Source organism: Homarus americanus, unplaced genomic scaffold, assembly GCF_018991925.1.
Source record: "Homarus americanus isolate GMGI-L3 unplaced genomic scaffold, GMGI_Hamer_2.0 scaffold37032, whole genome shotgun sequence".
In the NCBI taxonomy this organism is placed as follows: domain Eukaryota; kingdom Metazoa; phylum Arthropoda; class Malacostraca; order Decapoda; family Nephropidae; genus Homarus; species Homarus americanus.
The window spans coordinates 944418-957006 of record NW_024731852.1 but is presented as its reverse complement, the minus strand read 5'-3'; the positions used below and the strand labels follow the sequence as shown (position 1 = coordinate 957006).

At 45.5% G+C, this 12589-nt stretch overlaps 1 protein-coding gene across 2 annotated transcripts in view; it reads left to right on the top strand.

Annotated features, from left to right (window-relative positions):
- Window positions 1–12589, top strand: part of LOC121867913 (polycomb protein suz12-A-like) — a 96102-nt gene that overhangs the window by 17916 nt on the left and 65597 nt on the right. For both annotated transcript variants that reach the window (XM_042368048.1, XM_042368049.1), the window contains exons 5-6: window positions 1904–2088; window positions 10653–10903. In XM_042368048.1, coding sequence (XP_042223982.1) covers window positions 1904–2088; window positions 10653–10903 — 436 coding nt within the window. The remainder of the gene's footprint in view (window positions 1–1903; window positions 2089–10652; window positions 10904–12589) is intronic.

Sequence of the window (12589 nt, the reverse complement as noted above, 5' to 3'; positions counted from 1 at the left end):
CCAACTAGGGATTTAGTAAAGAAAACTAACCATTTAGATAGTTTATAAGAGATTGACCCAACTGAGCTAATGATGGGTCTTGTTGGGTTATTATTGGGCTTGTTTTGATTACACCGTATATGTATGGCAGTGGAGGGACGTTAGTAAGATGTTTAATGAGGTAGCTTTGCCTCTCAATAGGGACTTCAGTTTTTGTTGAACTTGGGGTGTTGCAGTGTTGAGAGGATTATTTATAAGTTTAGAATATGTTGTGGTATCACATAAGAGGTCATTCATTTTAGAGATAGTCATCTTTGTAGGGTCATTACTAATACCTGACCATTGTGGACCTGGTCTCACCCTCCTCTGTATATATACACCTTGATTTGTATTATCTAGTCTGTACTCACCCCTGAAGATGTGAATTACACTAAAGCGCTAGGACCTTCTTGTTTTCTTTCTTCCTTTGTTAACATATATATATATATATATATATATAAAATATATATATATATATATATATATATATATATATATATATATATATATATATATATATATATATATATATATATATATATATATATATTTATATATATATATATATATATATATATATATATATATATATATATATATATATATATATATATATATATATATATATATATATATATATATATATATATATATATACTGTATATATATATATATTAAATTTGTTTTAATATTTTGTAAAATTCCTGATATTAGACATTTTTGAAAATATATGAAGCATACATCGCCATGGGATGCGACCGCCCGCCTCAGTGTAAGCATGTACTTGTACTACTCTACTCGCATATGTGTCTCACTTGGTCACGACAGTCTACCGCTCAAGCTTTTTCCCACTTGCTTTCCCATCATTACCCAGTTTTGAGCCATTATGTCTGATAACCCTGGAGCAAGCACCTAAATCTGATATTGTACCTAGAAACATTTATATTTTGATTGGGGCAGATTACGGCAAAGGTATCGGTTCTCCTCCTTTGGGGGGGGGGGGGCATACTGTAGAACTGTTATTTGACCAATATTACTTGCCAAAGCTATGCAAAAATAATAATAATATTTTATTTTCATAAATAAAAATATAAATACTTTACAGAAAATGAAGGTATTAAGGTATTCATTCAATTAGATAATAATATGTATGAACTCTGCTTCTGACAAATGTTGTGACTTACTACAAGCTTCTGGAACACAACAGACATTTAACTCACTTTTAAGTAATTCTTAACTTGTGAATAGACTGTACAGTATTTAATGTTGTTTTTATTAAATTGATAGCTAGTTGTACAGTTTTCTTTTAGGCCTATTACTTCATTACCAGGTGTACCTAGTTAGTTGTACAGTTTTCTTATAGGCCTATTACTTCATTACCAGGTGTAGCTAGCTAGTTGTACAGTTTTCTTATAGGCCTATTACTTCATTACCAGGTGTAGCTAGTTAGTTGTACAGTTTTCTTATAGGCCTATTACTTCATTACCAGGTGTAGCTAGTTAGTTGTACACTGTTGTAGGCCTATTACTTCATTACCAGGTGTAGCTAGTTAGTTGTACAGCGTTGTAGGCCTATTACTTCATTACCAGGTGTAGCTAGTTAGTTGTACAGTGTTGTAGGCCTATTACTTCATTACCAGGTGTAGCTAGTTAGTTGTACAGTGTTGTAGGCCTATTTATTCATTACCAGGTGTAGCTAGGTAGTTGTACAGTGTTGTTGTAGGCCTATTTCTTCATTACTAGGTGTAGCTAGTTAGTTGTACTGTGTTGTAGGCCTATTACTTCATTAGCAGGTGTAGCTAGTTAGTTGTAGGCCTATTACTTCATTAGCAGGTGTAGCTAGTTAGTTGTACTGTGTTGTTGTAGGCCTATTTCTTCATTACCAGGTGTAGCGAGTCCTGAGGCTCCTCAACTCGTTCTCTACCAGTTTGTGTACAATAACAACAGCAGACAACAGACAGAAGCAAGAAGGGACTTTCACTGTCCGTGGTGCTCTCTCAACTGTATGGCCCTCTACTCTCTTCTCAAGCACCTCAAGCTATGTCATGCGCGCTTCACCTTCACATATGTCGTAAGTAATGCCACGCTCCCTTCACCCACCTCGCTACGAAATGAGATCCTGTATTGTTGAAAGTCTCGTGTTAGTTACCTACACTAGTATAAAGCTCACCGAGAATACCCTTTCATTGTCGGGTGTGTGAAGAGGGGAAAAACGGGTGTGTCTTTGTCTTTGTCATCAGTGTAATTATTAAGAAGAAATATCAGGCACAGGAAGGTATTGGACAGATGCTAAAGTCAAATCTATTCACCGGGTCATTCCCTGCCAAGTATTGATGATGTTTGAACTGATTGAGGTTGTGTGACTCAGGATCGATCAACTCGCCTATACTTACTGTACTGTGCCAAGACCCCAAATTTTCCAACTACAAATAGTTATAACTTTATAAGAAATTATTTGAATTTGGTGGATTTTTTTTTTAATTTGGAGTAGATTATTGGAATGATAGGAAAAAAAGCTTACTGTATGAATAATTGCCAGAAAAATTACTAAAATAGCCACTAATAGTACTGTAGTACAGGTCAAGCATCTTTAATCCAAAACATGAGCTGACATCTACTGCTAAGTTTGTCATTATCAACTGTTTGTTTTATTTTACCAATGAAAATTTTATGTAGCTGTAGTGTACAACAAGAATAAAACTGTCATTATCAGCTCTTCCTCAACACTTTTTATGGTAAAATGAAAGATTCCCGAGTAAGTGTTATAAGGCGGGAACAGCTTGTCCACAGTCCAGTATAAACAAAGGTGGTACTGTTAGTTTGTTTTGTCTATCACTTCAGGACATCTCAGACGCCGAATGTCAACAAAGGGAGTGTGTCATCTTCTGACCATTAAATAAATTTTGATTTTAATTTGTATTATGAAAACTTCTTGAAATTAATTGTATATACGTCGGGGTTAAGGACCAAAGTCGCTCGACTTTAAAGCGAAGCGACTTTAAAAGGTGATTTTCCACCACAATGATACATGTTAATACAGTACAGGGGGTAGGGACAACAAGAGCGTTTACATCGTAGATGATGCGCAAAATGGGACAATTTCTCCCATAAAAAATAATGTAATAAGGTATGAATAGGATTGGATTTTGAAGTCATTTATACTTAAAATGTAGAATAAAAGAAGTATTTGTGATATTATTAAGCAATGACTCAAATAGAAAAGAATTTATTTGGGTAAATACAAATATTTTGGTGTAAAAAAGGCACATAATTTTAAAGATTTAACCTTAACCCATAACCTAACCTGTAATGTTTTTATATCTTACCTTGAGGAGTGGATGAGTTCTCCTTGTTTAATATGCTTTATATTATCACCCTTCTTAATATCCAGTGTAATGCTCATACAATTTTCTTCCCCTCACCACCTGCACTATGCTTGTCACTCATAATTGAAGGATTGTAAAGTTAAGTCCACATATACAGTATAGGGGGGCCCCAAATTCACGGGGGTTAGGTTCTCAAAATGGCCGCAAATCGCCAAATCCACGAATAACATTTGCTGACCAGGGGGGTTTACATTTTTACTTGTGTACAAAGAAATGTATATTCCCTTTATGTGTTTGCCCTTAGGACAATTATTTCTTTTACCTGTATTGTATATATGTTTGCGTGTAGACACACACATACAACTAAATAATAATGGAAAATACTCTCACAAATAATCAGAAACAAATTTATTAAAGATGTTAGTCTCCCCTCAAGTCCGTGTTCTATTACTTTATTAATAGAGCACGGACTTGAGGGGAGACTGTCACATTTTTAATAAATATGTTTCTGATTATTTGTGAGAGTATTTTCCATTATTATTTATTTGTTTGTGTTTTGTGTGTGTCTACACACACAAAACACATATATTTATAATACAGATAAAGGAAATTAGAGTCTCTAGAACGAATGGCTCCCCGTCCCAGCTGCAAAAATGGCAGCAACTTTAAAACTACCCACAGACATTCTTGGGTACATCCAGGGTGTCATCTGTGTATAATAGAGGACCGCTAAATAAAAATCCGCGAATATGGGGCCCCTGTACAGTACTTGTATGCGATGCTGAATGTGAAGCTCAGCTGCTACTCAGTGTGAGAGAACACATTGGGACCGAGAAGTGTCGAAAAGGATGCTGGTACTGTACATAATGCAAGATGGCTGAGCAGTGCTGAAATTCAAGTTCTGACATTGTTAATGCCAAGTAGATGATAGTGCGGGGAATTTTTGTCGCATTCTTCAATTAGTCAACGACTTCGGTGCAAAACAATGCAAAGCAAGAATCTCCTGTATTTAAGTCTTGCATAACATTAATTGTGAACCTCAAGATGGATGGTGTCAACATTCAACTCTTTACTTTTGACTCTGTGGATTTTTATAATTTTGTTTTGTTTAAATGGGTAAAAAAAAACCACCTAGGATCAAGAGCACTATAACACTGCAGAACAAAATGGGACTGCTCTAAACTTAGTATTACTGTACCTGTATACAGTATAGTGGATTGTAATGATTCAAGTAAAAATAAAACCCCTTGATAAATGATGAAAATATGAACTGTATAAGTTAACTCCATGTGCTTCCCAAAAAATAAGTGACACACACACACACACACACACACACACACACACACACACACACACACACACACACACACACACACACACACACTCACACTCCCCACACTCTCTCTCTCTCTCTCTCTCTCTCTCTCTCTCTCTCTCTCTCTCTCCTCTCTCTCTCTCTCTCCTCTCTCTCTCTCTCTCTCTCTCTCTCTCTCTCTCTCTCTCTCTCTCTCTCTCTCACACACTCTCTATCTCTCTGTTCCATGCTGGGGTCTTAGTAAAAAGAGAAAAGAAATAAATTTTGTTAAATAACATTAAGATCAGACTAAAAAGTGGGCGTGTTTCATTTGTTTTATTTAGTTGATAATTTACATATTGTAGGCATGCAGAAGCAGTGTTTGGGAGTACTGTACTGAGGTCTAGTGTATGTGTCCTCCACCCCTTCTGTCTCCACCCCACCCCCCAGTCTCCCTCCACCCCCTCCTGTCTTCTCCACCCATCCCCCATCCCTCCACCCACCCCCATCTCCTCCACCCCACCCCCATCTCCCTCCACCCCACACCCCCATCTCCCTCCACCCACCCCCCTCATCTCCCTCCACCCCATCCCATCTCCCTCCACCACCCTCCCTCCCACCCTCCCCATCTCCTCCACCCACCCCCATCTCCCTCCCACCCCGCCATCTCCTCCACCCCATCTCCTCCCACCCACCCCCCATCTCCTCCACCCCATCTCCTCCACCACCCCCCATCTCCTCCCACACCCCATCTCCCTCCACCCACCCCATCTCCCTCCCCCACCCCATCTCCCACCCCCCATCTCCCACCCACCCCCCCCATCTCCCTCCCCCATCCCCCATCTCCTCCACCCATCCCCCATCTCCCTCCACCCATCCCATCTCCTCCCACCCACCCCATCTCCCCTCCACCCCACCCCTCTCCCTCCCCACCCCACCATCTCTCCCCACCCATCCCCCCGTCTCCCTCCACATCCCCCCACTCTCCTCCACCATCCCCCCGTCTCCCTCCCACCCATCCTCCTATCTCCTCCACCCACCATCTCCCTCCACCCATCCCCCCGTCCTCCACCCATCCCTCGTCTCCTCACCCACCGCCATCTCCTCCACACCCCCATCTCTCCACCCACCGCCATCTCCTCCACCCCATCTCCCTCCACCCATCCCTCCACCCACCCCATCTCCTCCCACCCACCGCCATCTCCCTCCACACCCCATCTCCTCCACCCATCCTCGTCTCCCTCCCACCCCATCTCCCCTCCACCCACCCCATCTCCCTCCCACCCACCGCCATCTCCCCACCCCCCATCTCCCTCCCCCATCCCCATCTCCCTCCCCATCCCCCGTCTCCCTCCCACCCATCCCCCGTCTCCTCACCCATCCTCCTATCTCCTCCCCATCTCCCTCCACCCATCCCCCCTCCACCCACCGCCATCTCCCTCCACCCCCATCTCCCTCCACCCACCGCCATCTCCCCTCCCACCCCCATCCCCATCCCTCCCCTACCCACCCATCTCCCTCCACCCACCAGCATCTCCTCCACCCCCATCCTCCTCCACCCATCCCCTCTCTCCTCCACCCCCCATCTCCTCCACCCACCCCCATCTCCCTCCACCCACCCGCCATCTCCTCCCACCCCATCTCCCTCCACCCATCCCCTCGTCTCCCTCCACCCACCCATCCCTCCACCCATCCCCATCTCCTCCACCCATCTATCTCCTCCACCCATCCATCCCCTCCCACCCATCTCCCCTCCCACCCCTTCTCCCTCCCATCCTCCTGTCTCCCCCCTCCCACCCATCCCCCGTCTCCCTCCCACCCATCCCCTATCTCCCCCACCCCACCCCCTCCCCTCCACCCCATCTCCCCACCCATCCCCCCTCTCCCTCCCCCATCCCCATCTCCCTCCCACCCACCGCCATCTCCCTCCACACCCCAATCTCCCCTCACCCATCCCCCGTCTCCCTCCCACCCATCCCCCTATCTCCCTCCACCATCATCTCCTCCCACACCCAATCTCCTCCACCCTCCCCCGTCTCCCTCCACCTCCATCTCCCTCCCAATCTCCTCCACCCTCCCCCGTCCTCCACCCATCCCTATCTCCCTCCACCCACCCATCTCCCTCCCCCATCTCCCCTCCACCCATCCCCCATCTCCCTCCACCCATCCCCCTCTCCCCTCCCACCCACCATCTCTCCCTCCCACATCTCCCTCCCACCCATCCCCTATCTCCCTCCCACCCCATCTCCCTCCCCACCCCCATCTCCCCCTCCCCCCCATCTCCCCACCCCCTCGTCTCCCTCCACCCACCCCCCCATCTCCCTCCACCCACCGCCATCTCCCTCCCACACCCCATCTCCCTCCCCCATCCCCCATCTCCCTCCACCCATCCCCCATCTCCCTCCACCCATCCCCTCCCCTCCACCCCACCCCATCTCCCTCCACACCCCCATCTCCCTCCACCCATCCCTCGCCTCCACCCACCCCCATCTCCCTCCACCCACCCCATCTCCTCCACCCACCCCCCCCATCTCCCTCCACACCCCCATCTCCTCCACCCATCCCCCGTCTCCTCCACCCATCCCTATCTCCCTCCACCCACCCGCCATCTCTCCACACCCCAATCTCCTCCACCCATCCCCGCCTCCCTCCACCCATCCCCCTATTCCCTCCACCCACCCCCCATCTCCCTCCACACCCCAATCTCCCTCCACCCATCCCCCCCCCGTCTCCTCCACCCATCCCCTATCTCCCTCCACCCACCCCGCCCATCTCCCTCCACACCCCCAATCTCCCCTCCACCCATCCCCCGTCTCCACCCATCCCCCTATCTCCCTCCACCCACCCGCCATCTCCTCCACACCCCAATCTCTCCACCCATCCCCCCTGTCCTCCACCCATCCCCTATCTCCCTCCCACCCGCCATCTCCCTCCACACCCCCAATCTCCTCCACCCATCCCCTGCCTCCCTCCACCCATCCCCCCTCCACCCATCCCCCATCTCCACCCACCGCCATCTCCCTCCACCCACCTCCTGTCTCCACCCACCCCCATCTCCCACCCATCTCCTCCACCCCCCCATTAGGTGTGACCGTTCTCCAAAAAAATGGTCCTACAATGCTGTTCAAAGTTTTAGTGTTGTGTATTTATCTCTGAACACTTTCGTAAATTTTCTTGGAGGTCGGTGCATGTTTGAGCTAGCACCGTCGGCTCTACAAAATAACAAGGAATATTATCTAATGAACAAATTTAGTGGAATTTCTTTTATTAGACTTATAAGACAAACTAACACCAAGCAAATGATTGATCATATCAATCTTAATACCCTAAAACAAAATATTATAGATTAGTACGAAATACAATAATTGCATTTCTAGGTTCAAGACCCATATCTCAACTGGCGACAATGAAAAAAGAAACACTACTACCCCTCGCAATGCCTGAGTGTTTGAGGAGCGCCAGCAGGAGATGGCTGACTTCTTCCGTGAATCTCTAGCCCGACCATTTACACGTGGCGACTACAAGGAGCTGGTAGAGCTTTGTCTGCTGCTTGTAACTAAAGGATCCGAACCAGTGAATTTCACGATGGTCTACCCCGGCGCACTTCTCAAAGCAAGGTGGATGGCTAAACTGCTCTATACCCTCAAGATTGTTCTTTTGTCAGGCCAGATCAAAGAGCAGTTTCCCAAAGCCGAGGTTGTGACTAAAAGTCAAATCAGCAAGTTAGAAATGTTTGCTGTGTTCACAGTCGCTGTTTATGTCCCATGGTGGATTGTTTGCCCCGTTCCAGCAAGTGCGCCACTGAATGACTTGAATTTGGTCAAAACCTTGGCTGAATTTGCCCCATATGATGCCACAATAGTTGACAAAGCACGTGTGACACTCGGTAGACACACTTGGTACCTAACTGAGGAGTTGGCCCCACTGGCTTTGTTCTCGTCCCAAGTACAAGAAAGGACAAAAGAGGAGATGAGGAAGGTCCTTCTTTGCCATGAAGGCACTGAAGTTACTAAGAGAGTGGGGCTCAATCATGGGGGCTATGGAAAGCCATATCTTCCCCCTGTCCCAGAAAGTGGCACTGCCCTGGTGGACCTAATTGGGCCTGACTCAAGCCGGTTCTTCACCATTTTAGGCATGCCCTATCAGTTTCTCCACAGTCCAGCCAGTGAATGGGCGGATCATGACGACTACCTGAACATGAAACGGGTTGTGGACAAGCTTCAGGTCGTCAATGAGGCTGCAGAGCGTTGTGTAAAACTTTGCCATGACTTTCTTAATGTTGCCAGGGATGAGGAGCGCTTTCAAGAAGTCCTTCAAGTAGTTGAAAATGACAGACTCCACGTTCCTAATCAGCGCAAACGATCATCTGTTTCCGAACAGAAATCATGGTTTCTTGCTCTAAAGAAATAATACCTTGTGAATATATGATAAAACCTCTTAATGTACCATGAGAGAATAAGAATGATTAACTTTTTTTGTGTTAGTGATAACAGCTTTTAATTAAGACAGGCAAATGATTTGTGTTAATATCCCTTATGATGGTTATGTAATCTCATATATAGGCGCATATGCCATATAAGCAAAATCTCTATTTTTCAAATTGCTGGTGCTCACTCAGATATGTATGAATCTTCAAAAAATTGCACGTGGGTATTTTTTATGTCAATATGCAACACCAAAATTTTGAAGAGCATTGTAGGACAAAGTTGGGGCAACTGTCACACCCTACCCCCCATCTCCCGCCACCCACCCCCCATCTCCCGCCACCCACCCCCATCTCCCGCCACCCACCCCCTCTCCCTCCACCCTTTCCTACAGTAAGACTTGATAAGGTAAGAATTTGTCATAAGACTTGTCATGGTAAGACTTGACATAAGACTTGTCATGGTAAGACTTGACATAAGACTTGTCATGGTAAGACTTGACATGGTAAGATTTGACATGGTAAGACTTGTCATGGTAAGACTTGACATAAGACTTGTCATGGTAAGACTTGACATGGTAAGACTTGACATAAGACTTGTCATGGTAAGACTTGTCATGGTAAGATTTGACATGGTAAGACCTGTCATAAGACTTAACATAAGACTTGTCATGGTAAGACTTGACATGGTAAGACTTGACATAAGACTTGTCATGGTAAGACTTGACAGACTTGTCATGGTAAGACTTGACATAAGACATGGTAAGACTTGTCATGGTAAGACTTGTCATGGTAAGACTTGACATGGTAAGACTTGTCATAAGACTTGTCATGGTAAGACTTGACATAATAAGACTTGTCATGGTAAGACTTGTCATGGTAAGACTTGACATGGTAAGACTTGTCATAAGACTTAACATAAGACTTGTCATGGTAAGACTTGACATGGTAAGACTTGTCATGGTAAGACTTGACATGGTAAGACTTGACATGGTAAGACTTGTCATAAGACTTGTCATGGTAAGACTTGACATAAGACTTGTCATAAGACTTGACATAATAAGACTTGTCATGTTAAGACTTGACATGGTAAGACTTGTCATAAGACTTCTCATGGTAAGACTTGTCATAAGACTTGACATAATAAGACTTGTCATGTTAAGACTTGACATGGTAAGACTTGTCATAAGACTTCTCATGGTAAGACTTGACATAAGACTTGTTATGGTAATACTTGACAAGACTTGTCATTAGACTTGACATATTAAGACTTGACATGGTAAGACTTGTCATAAGACTTCTCATGGTAAGACTTGACATAATAAGACTTGTCATGGTAAGACTTGTCATGGTAATACTTGACATGTTAAGACTTGACATGGTAAGACTTGACATGTTAAGACTTGTCATAAGACTTGTAATGGTAAGACTTGACAAGACTTGTCATTAGACTTGACATAATAAGATTTTGTCATGGTAAGACTTAAAGTAAATTAAGGTGCCTTAAGGACTTATTTCAATTGTAAATGATTGGTAGAAAAGTTAGTTAGTGGTGTAAACAAGATGGCTTATCCTTGTTCATTCTTTTACAGCCACACCCCAAAGGAGCTCGAATTGATGTTGCTCTCAACGAGTGTTACGACGGCTCTTATGCTGGAAATCCACAGGACTTGGTGGCCATGCCAGCCGGGTTTGCTTTTTCTCGCAGCGGTCCGACGCGGAGAACACCAACCACTTCAGTATTAGTCTGCAGACCCAAACGACCAAAACCATCATTATCAGAATTCTTAGAACAGGATGATGATTTTGATTTACCACGCTCATATATATTAGGTCACAATAGGTGAGTGCCTCACAATGTAACATATTTAATTTTTTAAAAGTCTTATTCCACTTTAAGCTGGCTGTCTGGACACACACACACACACACACACACACACACACACACACACACACACATGCAGCATACGCATGCAACACACACACAACACACACACACACACACATGCAGCATATGCACACACACACACACACACACACACACACACACACACACACACACATGCACACACACACACACACACACACACACACACACACACACACACACACACACACACACACACACACACACACACACACACACACACACACACACACACACACACACACACACACACACACACACACACACACACACACACACCACACACACATGCACACATACACACACACCACACACACACACACACACACACACACACACACACACACCACATACACACACCACACACACACACACATACACCACACACACACACACACACACACACAACACACACACACACACATACCACACACACACACACACACACACACACACACACACACATGCACACACACACACACACACACACACACACACACCACACACACACACACACACACACCACACACACACACACACACACACACACACATACACACACACACACACACACACACACACACACACACACACACACACACACACACACACACACACACACACACACACATGCACACACACACACACACACACACACACACACACACACACACACACACACACACACACACACACACACACACACACACACACACACATGCACCACACACCACACACACACACCACACACACACCACACACACACACACACACACACACACACACACACACACACACACACACACACACACACACACACACACACACACACATGCACCACACACACACACACACACACACACACACACACACACACACACACACACACACACACACACACACACACACACACACACACACACACACACACACACACACACACACACACACACACACACACACACACACACACACACACACACACACACACACACACACACACACACACACACACATGCACACACACACACACACACACACACACACACACACACACACACACACACACACACACACACACACACACACACACACACACACACACACACACACACACACACACACACACACACACACACACACACACACACACACACACACACACACACACATACACACACACACACACACACACACACACACACACACACACACACACACACACACACACACACACACACACACACACACACACACACACACACACACACACACACACACACACACACACACACACACACACACACACACACACACACACACACACACACACACACACACACACACACACACATGTACCACACACACACACACACATGCACACACACACACACACACATGCACCACACACACACACACACACACACACACACACACACACACACACACACACACACACACACACACACCACACACACACACACACACACACACACACACACATGCACCATACACACACACATGCACCATACACAGACACACATGCACTATACACACATGCACCACACACACATGCACCACACACACACATGCATCACACAC